The sequence below is a fragment of the Strix uralensis genome, chromosome 19 (genome assembly GCF_047716275.1).
Source record: "Strix uralensis isolate ZFMK-TIS-50842 chromosome 19, bStrUra1, whole genome shotgun sequence".
NCBI classification, from domain to species: domain Eukaryota; kingdom Metazoa; phylum Chordata; class Aves; order Strigiformes; family Strigidae; genus Strix; species Strix uralensis.
The window spans coordinates 2,194,090-2,220,330 of record NC_133990.1 but is presented as its reverse complement, the minus strand read 5'-3'; the positions used below and the strand labels follow the sequence as shown (position 1 = coordinate 2,220,330).

Below are 26,241 nucleotides of genomic sequence, written 5' to 3'. Positions count from 1 at the left end.
ATCCACGTCTCTTCCCTTGCTCTCCACATTGAACCTGGTAAGTCTGAACTCACTGCTTCTCTTCGTGCTGGCAGGATTTCTGTCAACGGGACTGCTTCCCTTCTGTGCGGGGTCCTTCTGATACGTGGTCCAGGCTTGAAAATACACTGTGCTTCCCTCTTCTGGGAGGTGAGCTGGCGAGGGAAGAGGGAAAGCTTTCTTCCCTCCTGAGAGGGAGTCATTTGGGCTCTTTTGTAGCAGTGGCTCTGCTGAAATCTGAGGCTGCACGACCAGTACCGTCCAAGGGGTCACCAGGTGCTTCCTCCCCCATGCATGGCACAGCGACCGGCCTTGGTCACTCTTGGCATGCAAAGGAACTTCCCAGGGAGATGTGGCCCTGGCCAGCCACTGGTTTGTTCTCGGAGGAGCCAAGCTGGGGGTCTGAAAGGGCCCGACAGCTAATGCCCTCTGCTCCCTCCCGGTCTTGCAGGGTCGCCTCCCTCTGCAAGACATGTCGTGCTACAGCCCGTGCCTGCCAGCCACCTGCGGCCCAACCCCGCTTGCCAACAGCTGCAACGAGCCCTGCGTCATCCGGTGCGCCGACTCCAGCGTTGCGATCCAGCCCTCGCCAGTGATGGTGACGCTGCCGGGCCCAATCCTCAGCTCCTTCCCTCAGAGCACAGCCGTGGGATCCACCGCGTCAGCTGCCGTGGGGAGCTCCCTCAGCGCTGCCAGTGTGCCCATCGCTTCTGGGGGCTCCCTGGGGCTGGGCGGCTTTGGGTGGTCCGGTCTGGGCCGCGGGCTCTGCGGGCCTCTGGGACGGGGCAATCTCTTATGCTGAAGCCCGTGGATCGCTTGCCCGTGGTGAAGTACCAGGGGCCTCGAGGAAAGTCCAGGAACCAGCCCCGAGGGAGCGGCCTTCCGTCTCTTCCCAAGGAAGCCTCTCTCTTTCCCCCTCTTGCTCTGCTTTACCTTACGCTCCCCATCAAACACCTCCACCTTCCTTCCGTAGCAATGCATCTAGAGCATACGTGACTGCCAGAGCCTTGAGGGGGAGTTGCACAGGAAGCATGCCTGGCGTGGAAGTTTTCCTTCCGATGGCAGCACTTCTCTGAGCTTTTCTCGGCCTCCAACATGCATTGCTTCAGCTCTCGCCTTTTCCATTTTCCTTTGATTTTCTCATTAAAGCCATTGGGCATCACAGCTTTGCTAGAGAGCCGTGTTTCATTCTCCCTTCTTCTCCAATCCCAACCAGCGGACTGTCCAAGAGAGTTCCTCCCTTGCTACAGCTACGGATTTTTCCATAGCTGCCGGGTTTCGCCCCTGACAGCCTATAACAATGGAGACAAGGCCAGCTTGGCGGGGGGGAGAGCTCTTCAGCTCTTCTGGAAGGAGCCCCATTACTCATCGGCACACCTCGAAAGCCACAGCACAAAGCATGGAGGGAGCCCGAATTTTCTGTTGGATGTCCCTGTGCTGCATTGATTACAGCAGAGACTCAACAGGCTGCTGCATTAATGAGAGGCAGTGGTGGCCCTGGCTGCTTTGTTAGAAAAGCCTTTGTTAAGAACCCAGAAAGCGAATCCCAGGAATTTTTCACATCTGCCTCATGCAGTGCCAGCGCTCTGGCGAAGGAGCTTGGCAGAGCATTGCGTTTCCCAGGCCATTGCTCCCTGCTGCCATGGGCTCCTGACGCGGAGGCAACACTGAATCTGCCAGTCTCTCCTTGTTCAAATATCTCCACAATTACAGGCCCATGGGGTGGGCTGGGGCTGGAGAAACTATTCAGAGTGACCAGGGTGCAAGCGGCTCTGGTGCCAGCCCCCAAGGCTGTGCACTGCTCCCCTTCCTCAAGGACGGGAATTAAGCAGGTGGAGGAGAAAGAGGCTCCCAGGGCCCTGCCTTTGGTGTCCATCCCACGGTGCACAATCCCATGCCCACCTTTCTGTTATCCACCAGGGGCAGCGAGGCTGGCTTCTGCACCATTTCCCCCAGCCCAGGGTCTGACCTTCAATGTACAGAGAGGTGTGGGCTCAGGGGACCAGCGCAGCGGTTTACGCTCTCTGCAGCACCGCAGCTCTGGCAGGTGAAAAGGGGAGTTGTGTGCAGTGGGGACGGTGCCGCTCAGCTCCCTCATCGTTCCTGACTGTTAGCTGTGCTGGGAGAGAAGCAGCCTGTGATGAGAGCCTGGGTGAGCACCAGGGGGAACAGCACAGAGAAGCCACGGCCAAGCCTGAGGCACATGCTCTGTCCTGGTGAAAAGTCCAGCAGTCAAGTGTGAGGGACTCCTGTCCGTAGGAGCTGGTGGTATGCTTCCAGAACGTGAGGGCAAGGTGGCTGGTGACAATTTAGCCTCAAAGTCAGGCTCAACTCCTTTGCGGGCACTGAGCCACGCCTGGGTCACTGTCCCGTGTTCCTTCCCAGGAAGGAGTGTGGAGCTCTGCTCTCCAGACATTTGCTGATGTGAATGCTGGGACCTGTTTCCCAGAGGTCCCCAGAGCTCAGCCCAGCTCTCGGGACAGTGGACCAGTCCCAAGAGGCACAAGCTGGAGGCTGCCTTTTTCTCTCCCATGGCAAACAGTGTAAGAAGGTGTAAGCGTTAGGAGCAGGGGCAGGAGCTGGGGCTGGAGCAGGAACAAGAGCAGCAGGAGCAGGAGCAGCAAGATCAGGAGCAGTGGCAGTGCCAGCGGCAGCAGCGGCAGGAGCAGCAGCAGCATGCGGACGAGGTGGCCGAGTGGTGAAGGCGATGGACTGCTAATCCATTGTGCTCTGCACGCGTGGGTTCGAATCCCATCCTCGTCGGTCAGCCCAACAGTGGCCAAAGTTGCTGAGTGTGAGGAGCTTGACGTGTGCCCCCCAAGCTTCTGTTTTGAGATGAGAGCTGACTGAACAGAAATAGCAAGGTTTTGAAGTGGCTCAGCACGGACACACTTCAACCTCTTCTGTCTCCGCATAGGCGAGAGGAACCGGAAGGGATAGAAGGAAGAGCCGGGGAACTCACAGGACCGTCAGCCTCCCCTCAGTCCCTGGGAAGATGATGGAGCAAAACATCCTGGAAGTAGTTTCCAAACCTAGTGTCGTGGTTTAAACCCGGCCGGCAGCCAGGCACCACGCAGCCATTCAGTCACCCTCCCCTGCCCAGGGCATGGGGGAGAGAATTGGAGGGGTAGACGTAGGGAGACTTGTAGGTTTAATAATTGAAAAAAAAGAGACTACTACTACCGGTATTATGAAATACAAACAGGTAATGCGCAATCCGATTGCTCACCACCCGCCAACTGATACCCGGCCCGTCTTGGCTGGGTTCGGCTTGACTGCAGACTTCACTCTCTGCGCTTTTCCCTGCTTCCCACGTGCCGCCCATCACTGCTCACCCTGTCGGCTCCCATGGTCGCAATCCCAAAAGCGAGAGAGAACCCTCCTCCTTCCCAGCCGCCCCTCCTTTACATACTGAGCAAGGCATCACATGATATGGAACACTCCATTTACCGATCCGGGTCCAGCATTCTGGCTGTGCTCCCCCCCAAGCTCAAGAAAAATTAACTCTGTCCCAGCCAAAACCAGGACAGTCTCCACCTCTTATTCCATACCATTTGCATTATGCTCAGGTTCCCAATACGTTCTAAAGTAATCACCATCCCTTTCCCTGGTCCCAGGTGTCTACACACAGATATCACTCTCTTAGTCTATGGGCCATCCTTCCAAAATGTGTACTGAGTTCATTTAGTTCATAACTTTGGGTTCCATTTGTCATGACAGTCTTTTAAGGCTGGAGGGATGAGGCGGATTTGGCTCAGTCAGTGGAGCGCGTGACTTTGGATGTGGCAGGAGGATGGCACGTAGTCTCTGCTACAGTTGGAGCTCACTGTTGATGTGTCTGGCGCGGGCCATGCTCACAGTCTACGTGCGGGTCGATCTCAAGGATGTTGCTGGGCACCAGCTGCTGAAATCTGTCCTGACTCTACCAAAGTTCATCTCTTTTTTTCATTAATGTGATGCCATCAGTTCAGTATGTATCAACCATAGCGATGACGCTATGCAATAACTGGGTTATTCGACAGTTAACATCGTACAGTTCAATTCATTGTCTGTTTTCACATAAAATCCAATCCCCTTGAGGCGCACATCGGACTTGCCCGTCCTTCCACATTAGCCACCGTGTGCACCCAGGTCCTTGGGCAAAACTAATCCCACGCATGGGTTTACCTTTACCCGAAGCAGGAATAACCCAGACTGTCTGCCCCAGCATGTTTTTAATGCGCACTGCAGAGACCTTATCCCCATCTACAGTACGAAGAAGGTTTGACTGAGCAGGGCCAGACTGGTTGGCAGATCCTCTAGTATTGACTAACCAGGTGCATTTCGCTAAGTGCATGTACCAGTGTTTGAAAGTTCCACCACCCATTGTTCTCTGTAGTTTTTAGCAACCCATTGCACCGCTCAGTTTTCCCAGAGGCTGGTGCAGGAGAGGGGCTGTGATACACCCACTCAATGCCATGTCCTTTGGCCTAAGCGTCTATGAGATTATTTTGGAAATGAGTCCCATTATCTGATTCAATTCTCTCTGGGGTGCCATGCCACCACAAGACTTGCTTCTCAAGGCCTAAAATAGTGTTCCGGGCAGTGGCGTGGGGCACAGCACACGTTTACAACCATCCGGTGGCTGCTTCCACCACTGTGAGCACATAGCCTTTGCCATGCTGAGTTTGTGTGAGTGGGATATAATCAATCTGCCAGGCCAACCCGTATTTAGATTTTAACCATCGTCCTCCATGCCAAAGGGGTTTTAACCGTTTGGCTTGCTTGATTGCACACGTCTCACATCCATGGACGGATAACCTGTGCAGTGGTGTCCGTGGTTAAGTCCACCTCTCGGTCACGAGTCCATCTATACGTTGCATCCCTTCCCTGAGGGCCTGAGGAGTCATGGGCCTGGCGAGCCATAAATTTTTCATCCTTACGTTGCCCGTCCAGATCCACTTGAGCCACCTTAATCTTAGCAGCTTGATCCACCTGTTGCTCTTTCTGATGTTCTTCAGTGGCCTGGCTCTTGGGTACATGAGCACCTACACGACGTACTTTCACAACCAAGTTCTCTACCCGAGCAGCAATATCTCGTAGTGGGTCTCCAGAAACCCTCAAAGCCTAAGAAAGCTAGCGTTTCCTTTGGTTTGTCTGCGGGGACATAACTGCTATTTTATCAGTCAACTCCATTGGAATCTGACAATGTCCATCTTGCCATTTTATTCCTAAAAACTGAATCTCCTGTGCAGGTCCCTTGATCTTACCCCGCTTTATGACAAAACCAGCTCTCAGAAGGATTTGGACTATTTTCTCTCCTTTCTCAAAAACTTCTCCTGCTGTATTACCCCATTACAATGATGTCATCAAGGCATCGCAGGTGTTCCAGGGCTTCAACCTCTTCCAGTGCAGGCTGGATCAGTCCACAGCAAATGGTGGGGCTGTGATTCCGCCCCTGGGGCAGCTGACTGGCAGGTGCATTGGACACCCCTCCAGGTGAAAGCAAACTGTGGCCTGCACTATGCTGACAGAGGGATGGAGAAGAATGCTTTAGCAATATCAGTCGTGGCCTATGCTTGGCTGCCTTCGACTCTAGTTCGTATTGAAGCTCTAGCATGTCCGGCATGGCAGCGCTCAGCGGTGGCGTGACTTCGTTCAGGCCACGATAGTCTACTGTCAGTCTCCACTCTCCATTAGACTTTCACACTGGCCCTATGGGGCTGTTAGAGGGGGGGAGAGAGTCTTGTTGATCACTCCTCGTCTCTCTAGGTTATGGACAGGAATTACGGAGTCTCGGCTGGTGCGATATTGTTGTCGGTGCACTGTTGTAGTAGCGATTGGCACCCGTTGTTCTTCAACCCTCAGCAATCCCACAACAGAGGGGTCCTCTGAGAGACCCGGCAACGCAGACAGCTGTTTGACTTCCTCTGTCTCCAAGGCAGCTATACCAAAAGCCCACCGATTGGGTCCTTAAAATACCCTGTCCTGAGATAATCTATACCAAGAATGCATGGCGCTTCTGGGACGGTCACGATGGGGTGCTTTTGCCACTCATTCGCAGTTAGGCTCACCTCGGCCTCCAACACAGTCAGCTGTTGAGACCCCTCTTGAAATACCAATGGTTTCTGCCCCTTTAAAATGGGATGGCATCAGGGTGCGTTGGGCACCAGTGTCCACTAGAGCCTTATACTGCTGTGGGTGGAATGTGCCAAGCCATCGAATCCACACAGGCCAATAAACTCGATTGTTCCTGTCCTCCACGTGGCTGGAGGTAGGGTCCCTCTAACGTTGGTCATAGTATCCACTATCGACGAATGGGTTAGAGCTGCAGCAGGAGCAGGAACAGGAGCAGCAAGAGCAGGAGCAGCGGCAGAACCAGTGGCAGCAGCAGTGGCAGGAGCAGCAGCAAGAGCAGGACAAGCAGCAGCAGGAGCGGTGGCAGCGGCAGCCAAGTGCTCCAGCAGGGTCAGCTTGAGCTGGTTGCTTAGGACATCGTCCAGCTGGGTTTTGAGTATCTCCAAGGATGGAGACTCCACAACCTCTCTGGGCAGCCTGGTCTGCTGTTTGACCCCCCTCTTGGTAAGGAAGTGTTTTCTTGCCTTGAGCTGGGACTTCATGTGTTTCAATTTGTGCCCACTCCCACTCGTGCTGCCAGTTGGTACTTCTGAGAAGTGATTATGGCTCCCTCTTCATTCCCTTCCATCAGGTATGGGAAGAATCCCAGCTCTCACAGCCTCCCCTCAAATTTCAGACACACCAAGCCCTTAACCAGTTTTGTGACAAAGCAGGGAAGACCTGTGTGGAGGCAGGAGTAGCCAGCAGCTAGCCATGCCACCAAGAGATGTGCTGTATCGCGTGGTCAGGAGCGACTTGGCAGGGGTCAGAGGACAGGAATGATCCTGCGTGGTTATGAAAGACACAGAGGTGGCCGGAGCCTCTTCCTGCCCACACGACCACCCCTCTCTTACACACACTTGCACTTCTGCCTCTCTGGCCACCTGCCTCCCTTTCCCAATCCCTGGACATCTCCTTGGGATATCTCTTCCCCACGACCATGGACACCTTGATCTCCCCACCCTGCTCTCCTCTGGGTGCACTTCCCAGTACTTTTGCACTTCCAAGGATGCCTTGTGGTTGCTGGAGTTCAGCACCTGTGAGCAGCGTACCTGGACGTGGCTGCATGGAAGCAAGATGCGAGGAGAAGAGCCTGGGGTTTGGCCAAGGGGCTCAGAGATCAGAATGCTGCTGACCCCACCCCTCTACCCAACCCCCCGCCAGCCTCACGTATCCCTAAGGCCTGGGAGGCAGGTAAAGGGGACCACTGCCGCCATTGACAGCCCAGTTGGGTCTGAATCCGGGGGGAGAGTCTGTGGGAGATGAGAAAGGGGCTGCCTGCTGTGGAGAGGTCAGCTTCTTCATAGGCACCGTAATCTCACCTGCATTCATCTCACCCCAGCCTCAGAGAAGAGAAGCAGAGCAGAACTCTTCCTCATCGACAGGCGAGCTTGGCGGTTTGGAGAGCCCAGAAGGATCCCTTTCTGTTCAGTGGCTGCTGAACCCAGGAGCCCAGCAGAGCTCAGGCTCAGGCTGCCACAGCTCCATGGCCCCTGGCCCAGCCATCAGCGAGGCTGAGCATGCCTCCCAGGAGGCACACACACACAAATCCATGTGTACGACACATATAACACATGGCCGACCACACCGATCAACCCAGGCAGGAACACACAGCACTCAACAGAGGGCACCGAGAGCCTCGTCCAGGTCCCCTTCTGGCTGATCACGATGAAGGACTGTGAGTGGGACAATATTACACACATGTACAACGTGGATCACTCCAGCAGCTGGACTGAGACACCCCGTCCACCCTGTAGCTGGTCCCTGGCTCCGGTGGGCCTGGTGGTGTGGTTTCACTCCAGGCGGCAAGTAAACACCACGCAGCCGCTCACTCACTGCCCGCACCGGTGCGATGGGGGAGTGGATCGGAAGGGTAAAAGTCCTGGGTCGAGATAAAGACAGATTAATAGATAAAGCAAAAGCCGCGCACGCAAGAAGAACAAAGCAAGGAATTCATTCACTCCTTGCATCGACAGGCAGGTATCTATCTCCAGGAGAGCAGGCCTCCATCATGGTTACTTGGGAAGACAAACGCCATAACTCCAAACATCTCCTCCATTCCTTCTTCTTCCCACAGATTTATGTGCTGAGCGTGACGTCATATGGTATGGAATATCCCTTTGGTCAGTTGGGGTCAGCTGTCCCGGTTGTGACCCCGGCCATCTTTTTGTGCAGCCCCAAGCCTACTGGCTGGTGGGCTGGTGTGAGAGGCAGAAAAGGCCTGGACTCTGTGTAAGCACTGCTCGGCAACGACAACAACACCTCTCTATTATCAACACCGTTTTCAGCACAAATCCCAAACGCAGCCCCATACCAGCTACTATGAAGAAAATTACCTCTATGCCCAAACCAGCACACCTTGACACCCTGGTCATTCTGGCAGCCAGCTCCTCCGGTTCTCTTGGCCCCAGAGACATGCACGCAGACACGAAATGGCCTTATGATGTCTCTGGTGGTTGGCCAGGACCCTCTGGTGCCTCCTGTAGCCAACGCCCTCTGTGACCTCATCCTGAGGGGCACACACCCACACGTGGCTCCCAAGCCGCTTTACCCACTCGCTGCCTCAGCTGGCTTGATACTTGAGAGCAGTCACACACTGACTTGCATACCCTCACACGCTTCACTTGCTGGCAGCACATTATTTCCACTCACCCTGGTCTGTCCAGGTGCCGGCACCCCAGACAAGCAGTGCCGACGACCTCCGGTCCCACTCCAGTGACTGGCACCACTGAGACCGGAACCACGGCCACCTGTGGTTTGGCTCCAGTTGCTGGCCCCTAGACTTCCATACGCACACATGCACACAGATCAGAGAGCCCCTCACCAGGGAAAGTCGTTAGGAATAGAGCTTAAGAAGAAGACAGGACAGGCTGCACTGATCAGAAGCAGGGCACGTCTGTGAGAGACGAGAAACCAGGCCTGTGAGAAACTGAGAAAAACAGCCTGAGAAAGCAAGAGTTGAGGCTGATCAAATAAATGCCTCAAACACTCGCAAGACAAAACTATGAGTCACAGGGTGCATTCTGTGGAGGTCGAAGCTGATAAGGCTGCCCGAATAACACAAGATGGGACTGGAGGAGGGAGCCCTGTGAAGACAGGACGGCTCTGCTCTGGTGCACCTGGCCAAAACTTCAAGGGCCATCTGTCCGGTGAATGACCTTTGCTTCATTATCCACGACATGCATATTAAAGTTAACACCCCTCAATATGCTAACGAGAGCTAACATGATCATGCTAATTACATCATCCCATGAAACACCTCACCCCTCCCCATACATGGGATACGTAGGTATGTGGGTCGACCTAGGGGATGGACCCAAGGAAAGTGGGTATAAATCAAGAAGGGGGGGTGGGGGGGGGTGGCGCGCACTGAGGAGAGAGAGTGCAGTGAAGCGAAGAAAACGGATGCCAGTGAAAAAGACGGATGTCTCCTGTGCCTCTCGGAACCCTCGTCGGCAGGATCAGCGCAGAAACCCAGACCGGTGATCTGTATTTCCCCATTCCCTCTATCTCCCTCTTTTCCCTTTCCTATTAAGAAATGCAAGGCATATTATATTGCTTGCCACAACTTGCTATATACTTAGCCAACTATCGTGTGTTCAATTAGTACATTGTGAGTAGTTAATAAATGTTTAGACTTGGAGACTTGTTGTCCGCTCCATTGGGGATTTGCGAATCTGAGTCACTTGTCCCCCTCGTCTGAGCGGGACGTGACATTAAAATTGGCGTAGTCGGCAGGATCCCCTTCGGTGTCGGAAAGTCTTATGAGATACTGGTTCTCTATCCGACCAACTCGGACAGGGAGAACTGGGAATTGGCCCCTCAGCTATACGCTGGGAAAGGGTCGGAGGGATACCGATTCTCTATCCAATAAGGACAGGGAGAATTGGGAAGTGACCTCTCAGCTCTAAGCCAGGAGAGGTTCGAGCAGTGGCAAGCCATGACTGGCCAGGAAATGTCGGTGCTTGACTGCTCCCCTATTTTTGAGAAACTGAAGGAGTATAAGGCTTGTCCTCCTCCTTTAGTAGAGGTTTGGGCCCACGATAATTGGCATAATCCAGAAGCAGTGGCAAGCTATATTAATGTACTTGCGGGGCTGCAAGGGTCGCGACCAGGCAAAGGAAAAGCTGTAGTGTGCGCTGTATTAGGGGCAGCACTGACTGCAGCCCAAAAAGATAAACATGTTAAGAAACAATTAGAAGGGGAAATGATCAAATCCTTACAAGATCTGGTAAAAGCTCTCCAGGATCAATTGGTTGAGGAACGTAAAGTTACTGAACAAAAAGCTAAACTCTGGCAAGAGCAAACTGAAGTTCTGAAAAGCCAATTAGCTGATGAGCATAACACCTCTCAGCGATTTCACATGGCTCTGTTAGATGCCTTGGACCGAGAAAAAATCTCACGGTCCGAAAAAGAGAGGAATGAACAAGAAACCTGCAACCGGACAGATTTCGGCTCTGTTCCGGATAGTGAACAGGGAGTTACGAGTCTGGCAAAAGCAGCAGCCAGACCCTTGTATCCAACAAAGGATTTAGAGATAAGCCGAGAAATTTTTTACCCCGAAAATGAGGGGGCAAATTTAAGACCATTAATTAAAACGGAGACCACCGAGGGTCAGGGTGGAAGAGCTCCACAGGTCACCATTCGAACTACACCATATCCAGCGACTGAGCTTGCAAAAATTCAGGAGAAATATACCAGACAAGCTCAGGAAACTGAGACTGAATACGTGTGGAGGGTATCTTTGACTGGTGGCGACCGAATTTTGTTATCAGAAGATGAGGCCCAGGGATACTGGGGGCCAGGGGTTTTCTTAGTTACTGATGACCAGAGAGAGCCGTGGTCGTTAACTCAACGAGCTGCTTATTGGGCTGGGGGTCTGGACCCCTTGGAAAGGGGGGATCCAGTATGTATTGAGACCCCAACCGTAAATCATTTGACTGAAAGTCTGCAGAAGGCTGCTTGTCTCCAATTAATGCATGACAGGCGTTTGGTTCCGCAGCAGCCTTCCCCAATGCTATTAATTGCTAACCCTGATCAAATGACTCCCCTGATTCGGGGTTTGCCGGACTCTTTGAAATCACATGCAGTACAATTACAAGATCGTTTGCGGAATGCATTAGCCCCGCGAGGGGGGAGACGGGCGGGGGGAGAAGCCATGACCTGGGGAGAGATAGCTCAGGACTTAATAAACTATGGCCGGAGAATGGGCCTTACCAGGGGAACGGGTAAACCTAAGCCCTCGGTACGCAGAGTGGAACAGCAGGAAAATCCGCCTCCTTCCCCTCCGCAAGTTTTAAGAGCAAAGAGAAACCTTTTGTGGACTGAGGGAATTGGACAGGGGATTCCCCGAGAGTTAATGGATGGTATGCGTACTACAGTTTTAGAAAAGCTCATTCGAGCCTGGAAAGACAAAAGAAAGCTGCCCCCCCCAACCGAGTGGACCTTTCGAGCAAAGGGAGGGACAGAGCTGGAAACTAACGAGATGGTGGTAATTGCTTCTCAAACACCAACTGCCCCTGAAGAAGACTTGATTGATTTAGGGTCGGGAAACTGGATGCGCCATCCCCAGTAAGTGAGCCGGGGGATGGCGGGTGGGTCCACTTAAGGAGGCTCACAGAGAATACTAAAGGAGACTTGTTGATTACCTTTCTGCTCGGTCCCTTTAAAACTCCAGTTACGTTTCTAGTAGATACGGGTGCTCAGATTTCAGCACTCCAAACTGAGGTTGCCAAGCGGAATGGCATAATTGCTGACAAAAAGCAGATCTGGGTTACAGATGTTTTCGGGGACTCTAAGCCACAGCCGACTGCTCGGGTGAAATGCTGGTTACCTGGGAATGAAACTGCAACAGAGGCTATGATGATCCTGGGAAATTTCCCCACAAATATCCTGGGACTTGACCTATTGAAGGGACAAGCTTGGGTGGATTCAAAAGGAAGGGAATGGAAATTTGGGTCCCCAACTGCCTCTATAAGACTTCTACAGCAAGCGCCTGCGCTTCCTCCTTCTAAAACTGTTAATGTGAAACCTTACGCCTTACCGTTAGGTGCAAGGGAGGGGATCACTCCGGTAATAGCAGAGCTGCGGGAGCAAGGGATAATCGTTCCAACTCACTCACCCTATAATTCCCCAGTGTGGCCAGTCCGTAAACCTAACGGAAAGTGGCATCTGACAATTGACTATCGGCGATTAAATGCCAATACAGGTCCTCTAACAGCTGCAGTACCTAACATAGCTGAACTGATTGCAACCATACAGGAACAAGCCCACCAGATCTTAGCAACTATTGATGTGAAAGATATGTTCTTTATGGTCCCCATACAGGAGGCAGACAGAGATCGCTTTGCCTTTACATGGGAAGGCGTGCAATTTACTTTTACACGTCTCCCCCAGGGATACTGCCATTCGCCGACCATCGCTCATTATGCACTAACACAGGAACTTGCTCAAATCCCTCCAAGGGAAGGGGTCAGGATATATCAATATATTGACGATGTTCTGATTGGTGGCTCTGATGCTGCTGCAGTGGGACAGACCCAGACAGAGATAATCACCCACCTAGAAAATTTAGGGCTCCAAATTCCAGCTGAACAGGTACAACTCCCATCCTCTGAGGTAAAGTTTCTGGGTATTTGGTGGCGGGGAGGAACAGTGTGTATTCCCCCAGAAACTTTAACTACCCTGGAAGAAGTAAAGAGCCCTGAAAATAAGAAGGAGCTGCAACATGCCTTAGGCTTGCTGGTATTTTGGAGGAAACATATTCCTGATTTTTCCATCATAGCTCGTCCTTTATATGATTTGACACGCAAAAGGGCTACTTGGGACTGGACTCCTGTCCATGAAGAAGCCTTAAAGCTGTTAATCTTTGAGGCTGGAGTATATCAGGCTTTAGGGCCGATACATCCAACAGATCCATTCCAAATTGAGTGGGGTTTTGCAATTCATGGACTATCCATACATATGTGGCAACGTGGGTCGGAGGGTACCACTCGCCCTATAGGGTTTCATTCACGCAGTTTCAAAGATGCAGAAAAGCGTTACTCGATCTGGGAGAAGGGTCTTTTTGTGGTTACCCTAGCTTTGCAGGAAGCTGAAAAAATCATAAGGCAGCAACTAATCATTCTACGAGGACCCTTTAAGGTCCTGAAACCAGTACTGGCCGGAACCCCCCCTCCTGTGGGGGTTGCGCAGCGAGACACAGTGAGGAAGTGGTATGCACAATTAGATCATTACTGCCACACATATCAGATAGAGGAGGGGGCACCCAAAGTGCTCAAAATACAAGATCCACCTTCTGACCACCCTGAACCTCCTCCCTCATACATAAAACCTGCTCCCCCATTTGAAACCCATCTAAAGAATGTATGGTTCACCGATGCATCTTCTAGAAGAGAGGGAAAGGTATGGAAATACCGAGCAGTAGCACTGCATGTTGACTCGGGGGACCGAATCATAACAGAGGGTGAGGGAAGTGCTCAGGTGGGAGAGTTAACAGCGGTATGGAGCGTGATTGTTAAAGAAGCTGAGACTACAGAACCAGTATTTATTTACACAGACTCCTATGCCGTATTCAAGGGATGTACCGAATGGCTTACATTTTGGGAACAAAACCACTGGGAAGTAAATCGGGTACCAGTGTGGCAGCGTGAAAAGTGGGAGGAAATCTTAAACATTGCAAAACGGAAGTCCTTTTTAGTAGGATGGGTGGCTGCACACCAGTCAGGAAATCACCCTGCCCACCTGCTAAACAACCAGGTGGATTCAATGACTCGTTTGATGAGAACTGCTACAGAAGGTGAGGGTGAGGAGGAGAAATGGGAACACTTACTGGAATGGCTGCATGTAAAGCAGGGTCATTCAGGAAGCAAAGATTTGTTTAAAGAAGCGATAAGCAGGGGATGGTCCGTAACCAGGGAATTGTGCAATACCATTATTTCAGCGTGTAGTCTATGTCGTACTCGGCTGGGAGAGCACAACCCTCTTAAGGACCAACCCCTACACCTAAGGGACAACAAGGGACTATGGGACACCTGGCAGGTGGATTATATTGGCCCTTTCCGGCTCTCTGAGGGAAAACGTTATGTATTGGTGGGGGTGGAAATAATATCAGGCCTAACTCAAGCAGAAGCTGTATCTCGAGCAACTGCAGAAAATACGGTGAAGGGATTAAAACGTTGGTTTAGCTACTTGCCTAAGCCCAAATCGATCCAATCAGACAACGGTAGTCACTTTACTGCCGGGGTGGTTCAGGAGTGGGCTCAAGATGAAGGAATTCAGTGGATTTTCCATACTCCATACTATCCCCAAGCAAATGGAATTGTGGAACGCACCAATGGACTGTTAAAGCAGGCCCTAAAACCCCTCGAACCAGGATGGCCACAACGGGTGTCAGACGCAGTAATGAAGATAAACAGCCGGTGGGGAATTAATGGGTGCCCACGACTTACCGCGTTCTGTCCTAAGCCTCTGTCCATACTCGCCAGGAAAAAAGAGACTAAAGACCCTGCAAACCCGCTCCATTATCCTGGACAACCTGTTCTAGTAGACTTGCCCACCGTGGGGCAAGTACCCCTAACCCTAAAAACTCCCATCAATATTTGTTCATGGGTGGCTACTGATGCCCATGGGAAAGAATACCGCATCAATACCAGGTGGATTGTCCCTTCTTTCTAACCATCATTGTTTTGTCATGTATATATGTGTTTTACAGAGCATTGATCCTGGACAACAGGAGACCTATGTTACTTTTAGCACTTTCAATGGTTGTAGGCATTATTGGCTAGTTATTATTTGTAATCTGCTTACATTATTATATAATTTGTGGAATCATACCTGCTGAGTGTGGAATAAATCATTGCCAATCAATTACAATCAACAATCCAGGAAATTTTACAGGTACATTTAATGAGTTCACTTATTAGAAGGTTAACCTGGAGTTGTGCCTTAAGTTACCTTATTGGGAATCACCTCCAAAATAAAGGAAGCCTGTGAGCCACCTGTGACTGCAAACTGGTGCTTGCAAATACCAAACAGATCACAGTGCTAGCTCATATAACTGTATGTGGTCCTTACAACACCACATCCATCAACAGCAAGATGCAGTCATCAAAGACTAGTTGAAGGGGTCTGATCCCACAAATTAAGCATTAATGAATTGTACCTGAATATTAAATTGTATTCCCATTTAAATCCTTATAGACCTGATAATGTCGTTGTGTAACCTCAAATAGTTTTAGAAAATTTAACTTAGCAATTATATGTACTAACAAGATATGCCTTTAAGGAATTAAAGGTGCAGACCCAACAAGCATCTAAGATGACGTTGCAGAATCTGGCTAGCATTGCTGAAGGAACATGGACTGTGCAGTGTGCTGAATCTAACTGAGGGAGAATACTATATCATCATCCACAATGCCACCACCTCTATAGAGGAGACCGTGCCATGATGAAGATGATCAACAATGGGAAGTGAGAACCTTTTTATTGACTGATGGACTAGTTTGATGGATGGAACCCTGGGTCATGGATCACATCACTGGGATCCTCAGGACTCACGGGGTGGGGAAGATGGCTTGTAAATATTAGTATTGTGATATTATGTAAATTTTTGCTTTTAATGGTATGCCTTGCAGCAATTAGCTATATGCTCTCTCACCTTCTGTCTTCCTTTTCCCTATACCTTTTGGGATCACAATGGTCAAAGAAGAACTTGGAGTGTTTGAGTCACGGGGTGGGATGTGAGAGACGAGAAACCAGGCCTGTGAGAAACTAAGAAAAACAGCCTGAGAAAGCAAAAGTTGAGGCTGATCAAATAAATGCCTCAAACACTCGCAAGACAAAACTATGAGTCACAGGGTGCATTCTGTGGAGGTCGAAGCTGATAAGGCTGCCCGAATAACACAAGATGGGACTGGAGGAGGGAGCCCTGTGAAGACAGGACGGCTCTGCTCTGGTGCACCTGGCCAAAACTTCAAGGGCCATCTGTCCGGTGAATGACCTTTGCTTCATTATCCACGACATGCATATTAAAGTTAACACCCCTCAATATGCTAACGAGAGCTAACATGATCATGCTAATTACATCATCCCATGAAACACCTCACCCCTCCCCATACATGGGATACGTAGGTATGTGGGTCGACCTAGGGGATGGACCCAAGGAAAGTGGGTATAAATCAAGAAGGGGGGGTGGGGGGGGGTGGCGCGCACTGAGGAGAGAGAGTGCAGTGAAGCGAAGAAGACGGATGCCAGTGAAAAAGACGGATGTCTCCTGTGCCTCTCGGAACCCTCGTCGGCAGGATCAGCGCAGAAACCCAGACCGGTGATCTGTATTTCCCCATTCCCTCTATCTCCCTCTTTTCCCTTTCCTATTAAGAAATGCAAGGCATATTATATTGCTTGCCACAACTTGCTATATACTTAGCCAACTATCGTGTGTTCAATTAGTACATTGTGAGTAGTTAATAAATGTTTAGACTTGGAGACTTGTTGTCCGCTCCATTGGGGATTTGCGAATCTGAGTCACTTGTCCCCCTCGTCTGAGCGGGACGTGACAACGTCCAGGCAAACATCCTGAACAGCAAGTAGTTCTTGAGGGACAGCCATGTTATCCCATCTTCCCTCTAGTTTCCTCACGTTTCTTCCTCCCAAGACCACCCTGAACCCTCCCTTCTCCCACCTCTGCTTCCTCCCACAAACACGCCATACCGAGTCTCGTGCTGTGCTGTGCTGCTCTTCCCCTGCACTCATCACAGTCTTCCAGTACCTAAAGGCAGCTACAAAGACGACGCACACTCCCTCTTAACAAAGAGCCACACGGAGAGAAGAGGGAGCAAGCGGGAGAGGTTTCGCCTTCATACAAGGAAGACATATTTTACAGTGAGAACAATCATTCACTACAACAACCTCCCCAGGGACGTGGTAGAATTCTGGTGACAGGAGGTTTTCAAGATGCAATTGGACAGGGCGCTAGATAATCTCATCTGGGCTCCCTTTCCTGCAAAACGTTGGGCTAGATGATCTTTGGGGGTCCCTATCAGTCGGGGCAATTCTATGATTCTGTGGCAATTCCGGCTCCCTTCATGCTTTATGTCGTGGCTTTCGAGGTGTGCCGATGAGTAATGGGGCTCCTTCCAGAAGAGCTGAAGAGCTCTCCCCCCTGCCAAGCTGGCCTTGTCTCCATTGTTATAGGCTGTCAGGGGCGAAACCCGGCAGCTATGGAAAAATCCGTAGCTGTAGCAAGGGAGGAACTCTCTTGGACAGTCCGCTGGTTGGGATTGGAGAAGAAGGGAGAATGAAACACGGCTCTCTAGCAAAGCTGTGATGCCCAATGTCTTTAATGAGAAAATCAAAGGAAAATGGAAAAGGCGAGAGCTGAAGCAATGCATGTTGGAGGCCGAGAAAAGCTCAGAGAAGTGCTGCCATCGGAAGGAAAACTTCCACGCCAGGCATGCTTCCTGTGCAACTCCCCCTCAAGGCTCTGGCAGTCACGTATGCCCTAGATGCATTGCTACGGAAGGAAGGTGGAGGTGTTTGATGGGGAGCGTAAGGTAAAGCAGAGCAAGAGGGGGAAAGAGAGAGGCTTCCTTGGGAAGAGACGGAAGGCCGCTCCCTCGGGGCTGGCTCCTGGACTTTCCTCGAGGCCCCTGGTACTTCACCACGGGCAAGCGATCCACGGGCTTCAGCATAAGAGATTGCCCCGTCCCAGAGGCCCGCAGAGCCCGCGGCCCAGACCGGACCACCCAAAGCCGCCCAGCCCCAGGGAGCCCCCAGAAGCGATGGGCACACTGGCAGCGCTGAGGGAGCTCCCCACGGCAGCCGACGCGGTGGATCCCACGGCTGTGCTCTGAGGGAAGGAGCTGAGGATTGGGCCCGGCAGCGTCACCATCACTGGCGAGGGCTGGATCGCAACGCTGGAGTCGGCGCACCGGATGACGCAGGGCTCGTTGCAGCTGTTGGCAAGCGGGGTTGGGCCGCAGGTGGCTGGCAGGCACGGGCTGTAGCACGACATGTCTTGCAGAGGGAGGCGACCCTGCAAGACCGGGAGGGAGCAGAGGGCATTAGCTGTCGGGCCCTTTCAGACCCCCAGCTTGGCTCCTCCGAGAACAAACCAGTGGCTGGCCGCTCAGCGGATAGAGATTTGGGATGGGGTCTGCATTGGGTATTTGCTAGTAATTGAAGGGTGATCCGAGAGGGTCCGTCAAAACATAATGAAGCTTCCCCTGTCCAAGTCAAGCTCCCTCGCAGTCTATACCTCAGCTGGCCTTGCCACGCCCAGGCATGCCTGCCCCATGGAGGCCCTCTGCTACCTCCGGTGACTCCATTACCAAGGGGATGTCTGCAGGCTGTGAGGATATTTCACAACACTCCTTCTGCTCAGCCCTGGAAATTTGGTAGGGAAGGTGCCCCAGAGAGAGTCCTCAGTAAGCCCCCTCCCGCCGTGAGGAAATGGATGCCAGGTTTTCCAGACGGGTGGAGCGTAGCCTTGGTGCTGTGGCCTTGGTCAGGGAACGATTTTCTACTGCACACCAAGAGGCTCCCTCTTCCTGGCATCGGGCTCTGTACTTCCTGATCATCCATCAGCCCTTGTACAAGCATCAATTTGTTCACTCACAAATGGGTCTCCTTCTCCCTGCCCCCACCCTCAAGACCCCTCGTCTTGTCAGGTCAGGCTCCTCTCACCCACATCTTTCAGGAGGGGACATGTCTGAGTAAAACGCAACAGGGCTCCTGAAGACAGCAGCCACTACGGAAGAAGACGTCTATGGTGGGACTAGCTCTCCTGTGGAAGCTTCTCGTCATGCCAACAGTGCAAAAGGAGCATTGCTGAACTGCGGATACAGCCCTCTCCACAAAATCTGTCCTGCCAACCGAGGAGACAAGAGGCAAAATGAACTGACACTTACCAACTTCAGAGAGCAGGGGAAGGCACGAGGAGACGACAGAGGAGCTGGCAGTTGGGCATGCTTTTATACTGCGGCCCAGAGCCCCAGGGGAGCTGAAAAATGCCACAAACATGAAGCATGTTGAGAAACAGCAATTTGGACTTCTCACACCTATGCTGGTAGATGAAAGACATGCCTCCGTTGCCTGAAATGCGTGCCTCCCTTTTCATCCTGGGTAGCACTGACGTGATTTTGTTGATAGCAATTATGTTTCTTCCCCAGACCAACGCTCCTTTGAGGTCTCATTCCAGTAGCTGGTGAAGCCTTGCAGCAGATTCAGGCCATGAGTAGGTGATGTACACGTCCTGCCCTTCCTGGGGAACGTGGCCCCACTTAGATAGGAATTTTCCTGTGGGGTACACATGAAGGCCACTCAGAAGGGTCTCTCTTTGATGGCATGACACCGACCCTGAGCAACACCAGTGCCTGCCGCCTATGGAGTTGCTCGGAGCCCAGCCAAGCCTCTGCAGGATGGCTGTTCTACTGGGGGACAGAGAGAGGAGGAGACTCTGATCCCCAGAGTGTTTGGAAGGTCATGGTCAAACAAGGCCCTCCTGCACTCTGGACCAAAACCCCATTGTGTGCAGGGATGGGGACACGGAGGTCATTGCTGGAGTGTCTCAGGGTACTCGGTGGCAGACGTCTGCTCCCCTCGGGCCTCGGTGATGCACACCATGCAAAGGGGGCCCAGCAGTTCAGCTGTTGTCCTCAGTCAGGAAAGGCCAGTTCTCTGGGAACTGCAGAGCCCTTGCCTTGCCTGCCAGGACTTTACTCATTACTCTCCTGAGGAGAAACAACGGCCCTGGAGAGCGATGAAGGAGCCTGCTGACTCAGGCCTGAAAGCGAGCCATCACCAAGTGGACCTGTTTGCTTCGGCACAGTCTTCCCAAACAACACTCACCTTTGCATCATTGCCTGCTGGCTTGTTCAGGTCACTGACCCAGAGGGTCTGGCTTGTTTTCCCTGGCTCAGGGATGGATTGGCACATTCGGGGCCCTTTAATTGCAAGGTGGCACCAGCAGACCACCTTGGAGTCACCTGTGAGTCACCAAATAGTGCTGAGGCACTGCGAGAGACCTCAGCTCCACCTCGGTGCACATCATCCATGCACTGGCATCAGGGAATCCGGGGGAAATGGATTCAGACCTGCCCAGGACCCTAGGTGCAACCTCGTGTCCACGTTCCTGCAGAAATGCAGCTTTGTGTACAGTGTTGTCATGGCTGTTAGCATCTTGCCCAACCACTTGGTGACTCCTTGAAATCCTGGGTGAAATCCTCCTTGGTGAAATGGCAGCCAAGGGAAGGACAGCACGGACGTGCCCTGACGTTCCCACTCCCAGACGTTTCTGGAGCACGGTCCAAACCGAGGAAAGTTTCCGCCCGTAAGTGTCCAGGGCCTGGGGAGCCTGCTTCTTTGATGGACCGGTGTGACAGACCACCAGACTGAGGCTGCAGCCTCTGAGCGGCAGCAGATGGTGCTCCCTGCTACCCTACGAGACACAGAGGAGACCTTGCCTGTCCGGAGAGGTGTGGCGGGAGCTCAAAGGCCAGGCGTGTGTTGCCAGCCCTGAGAGCTGCCTGGAAAAAGCCTCTGCCTGCCCGTGCTGCTTGGGCAGATGGGCCACGCTCTCACCCGGGCAGACGTACCGTTTGGGGAAAGGGTCTTAGAAGGGGGATGTTGTCTTCTCCTGCAAAACGTTGATGGCTCTGACTCACTTCTGCCGTCGCTTGCAGCAGGGCCATGCTCTGGGGCTGTTGTGCCATCCTGATGGGACGGGAGACCCAGTGCCACAGCTCACAGTGGAAACGTGCTCACTCCGGACAGGCAGAAACAGGTCCCAGCAGTCAGCATGGCACCAGGGTGGGCGGCAGTCACCCGTGCCTCTTCCAGGTGGAACTGGAAGTGCACTGACAAAACAGCCAGTGATGCTCCCTCCTGAAAGGCTCTGAGGCTCTCTGAGGAATTTGCGAGGCACTTGGTCCCCAGTGTGTCCTCAGCTGAAGAGCGGAGAAGTGGTTGCCTATATCTTCCAGCCCCCCAAAGCCCTGAGACTATCCCTCAGAGACGTGGCCCATCCCCACAGAAGGGGCACGGGTTGCCCACAGCAAACTCTGCAGGGGAAGATGCCAGCAGGGACCATCCCTGAGGGAAACTCCCTGCATGGGACGCCCTGCCCTGTGGCTGCTCTGTTCCCGGCCGGTGCACTAATGGATGAGCGCTCAAACTACTGATGAGCACCAGCAAATGCCAAAGGCCGCGGTGGGTAAGCAGAGAAGTTGGGTACAGCCCTGCTGCTCCCGCCTCAATGATCTGCCTTGTGGCAACTGAGAGGTCGTGCAAACAGGAGCAGGCACCAGGACACACTCTGCTCCTCACGTAGCTTCCTTTGTCACCAGACAGGAGCATGACACAGCCCGTCACAGCTCTGCTACAGCAGGCAGCGAGGGCCATCGCTGGGCTGCTCTCCTCCTTGGCCTGCCATCCTGTCTCCACTGCCAGATGCGGGAAGGCTGGGGAGGCATTCCTCTACCACATGAGGAGCCTGGCATTTGCTGTGCCCAAGCAAAGCTGAGGCAGCAGCAGAGGGCACGTGCATCCACCTGCCACAGCAGGCGCGTGGTAACACCTGAGGGCAGGAAGCGGACAGCACAGGCCCATCCTTGCTCCGCAACATGCCTTCTGCTTTGAACTGCAGCCACAAGAGCACTTGTCCTTTCCAGGGCTGGCAAGGTGACCGAAAGCAAAATGCACCCTCAGTCAAATGCCTATGAGTTTCCTCCTCAGCCCCTGTGACCTTGCGTCCTTGGGGCTGACTACCCACTTTGAGAATGAGAATTCTGAGAAGGAGAAACAGTCACACCGGGCCTTAGCTCATTGCTGAGCCCTCCCATGGCCGTGCAAGGCCTTGTGTTTCTCAGGGTCAGCCTCAGCCCTTCAACAGGAGACCCACGTGAGTGGCCTTCATCACGAGTGCTCCACGCCTGAAGCCCAGACTGAGAGTGGTACTCACGTTCCCCAGCAAGGATGTGCACAACCCACACACAAGGCCTGGAGCTACTGAAACCCTTCCCTGGGAAGTGGCATGGGACCTCAAATGACCGTTGCTTTGAGGAGCCAGCAACTAATGCATCACTGTGCTCTCACCCAATAGGGAAACACAGGCCGGGCCTTTCAGATGAAAGGGACAAGTTCTTCATCTGTGGGCTGTGCTTTGCAAGCCTCAAATTGCTGTTTGTTAACGTGCTTCACAAAGAAGGTGTGTTCCAGGTCTCCCGAGGCGCTGGCTCACCATATAAAAAGCCCGGGCCACTCCAAGCCCTTCCATCCACGTCTCTTCCCTTGCTCTCCACATTGAACCTGGTAAGTCTGAACTCACTGCTTCTCTTCGTGCTGGCAGGATTTCTGTCAACGGGACTGCTTCCCTTCTGTGCGGGGTCCTTCTGATACGTGGTCCAGGCTTGAAAATACACTGTGCTTCCCTCTTCTGGGAGGTGAGCTGGCGAGGGAAGAGGGAAAGCTTTCTTCCCTCCTGAGAGGGAGTCATTTGGGCTCTTTTGTAGCAGTGGCTCTGCTGAAATCTGAGGCTGCACGACCAGTACCGTCCAAGGGGTCACCAGGTGCTTCCTCCCCCATGCATGGCACAGCGACCGGCCTTGGTCACTCTTGGCATGCAAAGGAACTTCCCAGGGAGATGTGGCCCTGGCCAGCCACTGGTTTGTTCTCGGAGGAGCCAAGCTGGGGGTCTGAAAGGGCCCGACAGCTAATGCCCTCTGCTCCCTCCCGGTCTTGCAGGGTCGCCTCCCTCTGCAAGACATGTCGTGCTACAGCCCGTGCCTGCCAGCCACCTGCGGCCCAACCCCGCTTGCCAACAGCTGCAACGAGCCCTGCGTCATCCGGTGCGCCGACTCCAGCGTTGCGATCCAGCCCTCGCCAGTGATGGTGACGCTGCCGGGCCCAATCCTCAGCTCCTTCCCTCAGAGCACAGCCGTGGGATCCACCGCGTCGGCTGCCGTGGGGAGCTCCCTCAGCGCTGCCAGTGTGCCCATCGCTTCTGGGGGCTCCCTGGGGCTGGGCGGCTTTGGGTGGTCCGGTCTGGGCCGCGGGCTCTGCGGGCCTCTGGGACGGGGCAATCTCTTATGCTGAAGCCCGTGGATCGCTTGCCCGTGGTGAAGTACCAGGGGCCTCGAGGAAAGTCCAGGAACCAGCCCCGAGGGAGCGGCCTTCCGTCTCTTCCCAAGGAAGCCTCTCTCTTTCCCCCTCTTGCTCTGCTTTACCTTACGCTCCCCATCAAACACCTCCACCTTCCTTCCGTAGCAATGCATCTAGGGCATACGTGACTGCCAGAGCCTTGAGGGGGAGTTGCACAGGAAGCATGCCTGGCGTGGAAGTTTTCCTTCCGATGGCAGCACTTCTCTGAGCTTTTCTCGGCCTCCAACATGCATTGCTTCAGCTCTCGCCTTTTCCATTTTCCTTTGATTTTCTCATTAAAGCCATTGGGCATCACAGCTTTGCTAGAGAGCCGTGTTTCATTCTCCCTTCTTCTCCAATCCCAACCAGCGGACTGTCCAAGAGAGTTCCTCCCTTGCTACAGCTACGGATTTTTCCATAGCTGCCGGGTTTCGCCCCTGACAGCCTATAACAATGGAGACAAGGCCAGCTTGGCGGGGGGGAGAGCTCTTCAGCTCTTCTGGAAGGAGCCCCATTACTCATCGGCACACCTCGAAAGCCACGACATAAAGCATGAAGGGAGCCGGAATTGCCACAGAATCATAGAATTGCCCCGACTGATAGGGACCCCCAAAGATCATCTAGCCCAACGTTTTGCAGGAAAGGGAGCCCAGATGAGATTATCTAGCGCCCTGTCCAATTGCATCTTGAAAACCTCCTGTCACCAGAATTCTACCACGTCCCTGGGGAGGTTGTTGTAGTGAATGATTGTTCTCACTGTAAAATATGTCTTCCTTGTATGAAGGCGAAACCTCTCCCGCTTGCTCCCTCTTCTCTCCGTGTGGCTCTTTGTTAAGAGGGAGTGTGCGTCGTCTTTGTAGCTGCCTTTAGGTACTGGAAGACTGTGATGAGTGCAGGGGAAGAGCAGCACAGCACAGCACGAGACTCGGTATGGCGTGTTTGTGGGAGGAAGCAGAGGTGGGAGAAGGGAGGGTTCAGGGTGGTCTTGGGAGGAAGAAACGTGAGGAAACTAGAGGGAAGATGGGATAACATGGCTGTCCCTCAAGAACTACTTGCTGTTCAGGATGTTTGCCTGGACGTGCCCTGCTTCTGATCAGTGCAGCCTGTCCTGTCTTCTTCTTAAGCTCTATTCCTAACGACTTTCCCTGGTGAGGGGCTCTCTGATCTGTGTGCATGTGTGCGTATGGAAGTCTAGGGGCCAGCAACTGGAGCCAAACCACAGGTGGCCGTGGTTCCGGTCTCAGTGGTGCCAGTCACTGGAGTGGGACCGGAGGTCGTCGGCACTGCTTGTCTGGGGTGCCGGCACCTGGACAGACCAGGGTGAGTGGAAATAATGTGCTGCCAGCAAGTGAAGCGTGTGAGGGTATGCAAGTCAGTGTGTGACTGCTCTCAAGTATCAAGCCAGCTGAGGCAGCGAGTGGGTAAAGCGGCTTGGGAGCCACGTGTGGGTGTGTGCCCCTCAGGATGAGGTCACAGAGGGCGTTGGCTACAGGAGGCACCAGAGGGTCCTGGCCAACCACCAGAGACATCATAAGGCCATTTCGTGTCTGCGTGCATGTCTCTGGGGCCAAGAGAACCGGAGGAGCTGGCTGCCAGAATGACCAGGGTGTCAAGGTGTGCTGGTTTGGGCATAGAGGTAATTTTCTTCATAGTAGCTGGTATGGGGCTGCGTTTGGGATTTGTGCTGAAAACGGTGTTGATAATAGAGAGGTGTTGTTGTCGTTGCCGAGCAGTGCTTACACAGAGTCCAGGCCTTTTCTGCCTCTCACACCAGCCCACCAGCCAGTAGGCTTGGGGCTGCACAAAAAGATGGCCGGGGTCACAACCGGGACAGCTGACCCCAACTGACCAAAGGGATATTCCATACCATATGACGTCACGCTCAGCACATAAATCTGTGGGAAGAAGAAGGAATGGAGGAGATGTTTGGAGTTATGGCGTTTGTCTTCCCAAGTAACCATGATGGAGGCCTGCTCTCCTGGAGATAGATACCTGCCTGTCGATGCAAGGAGTGAATGAATTCCTTGCTTTGTTCTTCTTGCGTGCGCGGCTTTTGCTTTATCTATTAATCTGTCTTTATCTCGACCCAGGACTTTTACCCTTCCGATCCACTCCCCCATCGCACCGGTGCGGGCAGTGAGTGAGCGGCTGCGTGGTGTTTACTTGCCGCCTGGAGTGAAACCACACCACCAGGCCCACCGGAGCCAGGGACCAGCTACAGGGTGGACGGGGTGTCTCAGTCCAGCTGCTGGAGTGATCCACGTTGTACATGTGTGTAATATTGTCCCACTCACAGTCCTTCATCGTGATCAGCCAGAAGGGGACCTGGACGAGGCTCTCGGTGCCCTCTGTTGAGTGCTGTGTGTTCCTGCCTGGGTTGATCGGTGTGGTCGGCCATGTGTTATATGTGTCGTACACATGGATTTGTGTGTGTGTGCCTCCTGGGAGGCATGCTCAGCCTCGCTGATGGCTGGGCCAGGGGCCATGGAGCTGTGGCAGCCTGAGCCTGAGCTCTGCTGGGCTCCTGGGTTCAGCAGCCACTGAACAGAAAGGGATCCTTCTGGGCTCTCCAAACCGCCAAGCTCGCCTGTCGATGAGGAAGAGTTCTGCTCTGCTTCTCTTCTCTGAGGCTGGGGTGAGATGAATGCAGGTGAGATTACGGTGCCTATGAAGAAGCTGACCTCTCCACAGCAGGCAGCCCCTTTCTCATCTCCCACAGACTCTCCCCCCGGATTCAGACCCAACTGGGCTGTCAATGGCGGCAGTGGTCCCCTTTACCTGCCTCCCAGGCCTTAGGGATACGTGAGGCTGGCGGGGGGTTGGGTAGAGGGGTGGGGTCAGCAGCATTCTGATCTCTGAGCCCCTTGGCCAAACCCCAGGCTCTTCTCCTCGCATCTTGCTTCCATGCAGCCACGTCCAGGTACGCTGCTCACAGGTGCTGAACTCCAGCAACCACAAGGCATCCTTGGAAGTGCAAAAGTACTGGGAAGT

The 26,241-nt window shown here is 53.2% G+C and overlaps 3 protein-coding genes and 1 non-coding gene across 4 annotated transcripts; 3 read left to right on the top strand and 1 right to left on the bottom strand.

Moving 5' to 3' along the window:
- Positions 1–490: 490 nt before the first annotated feature.
- Positions 491–820, top strand: LOC141952122 (beta-keratin-related protein). Its single transcript, XM_074889189.1, has one exon. It carries the CDS (start codon positions 491–493, stop codon positions 818–820), a length of 330 nt encoding a protein of 109 aa, XP_074745290.1.
- A 1,879-nt stretch (positions 821–2,699) lies between these two features.
- TRNAS-GCU (transfer RNA serine (anticodon GCU)) lies at positions 2,700–2,781 on the top strand. Its single transcript has one exon. It is a non-coding gene; the product is annotated as a tRNA-Ser (tRNA).
- A 15,016-nt stretch (positions 2,782–17,797) lies between these two features.
- Positions 17,798–18,127, bottom strand: LOC141952111 (beta-keratin-related protein). Its single transcript, XM_074889153.1, has one exon. It carries the CDS (start codon positions 18,125–18,127, stop codon positions 17,798–17,800), a length of 330 nt encoding a protein of 109 aa, XP_074745254.1.
- A 4,748-nt stretch (positions 18,128–22,875) lies between these two features.
- LOC141952110 (beta-keratin-related protein) lies at positions 22,876–23,205 on the top strand. Its single transcript, XM_074889152.1, has one exon. The coding sequence runs from the start codon at positions 22,876–22,878 to the stop codon at positions 23,203–23,205; it is 330 nt and encodes a 109-aa protein (XP_074745253.1).
- The last annotated feature ends 3,036 nt before the right edge of the window (positions 23,206–26,241 follow it).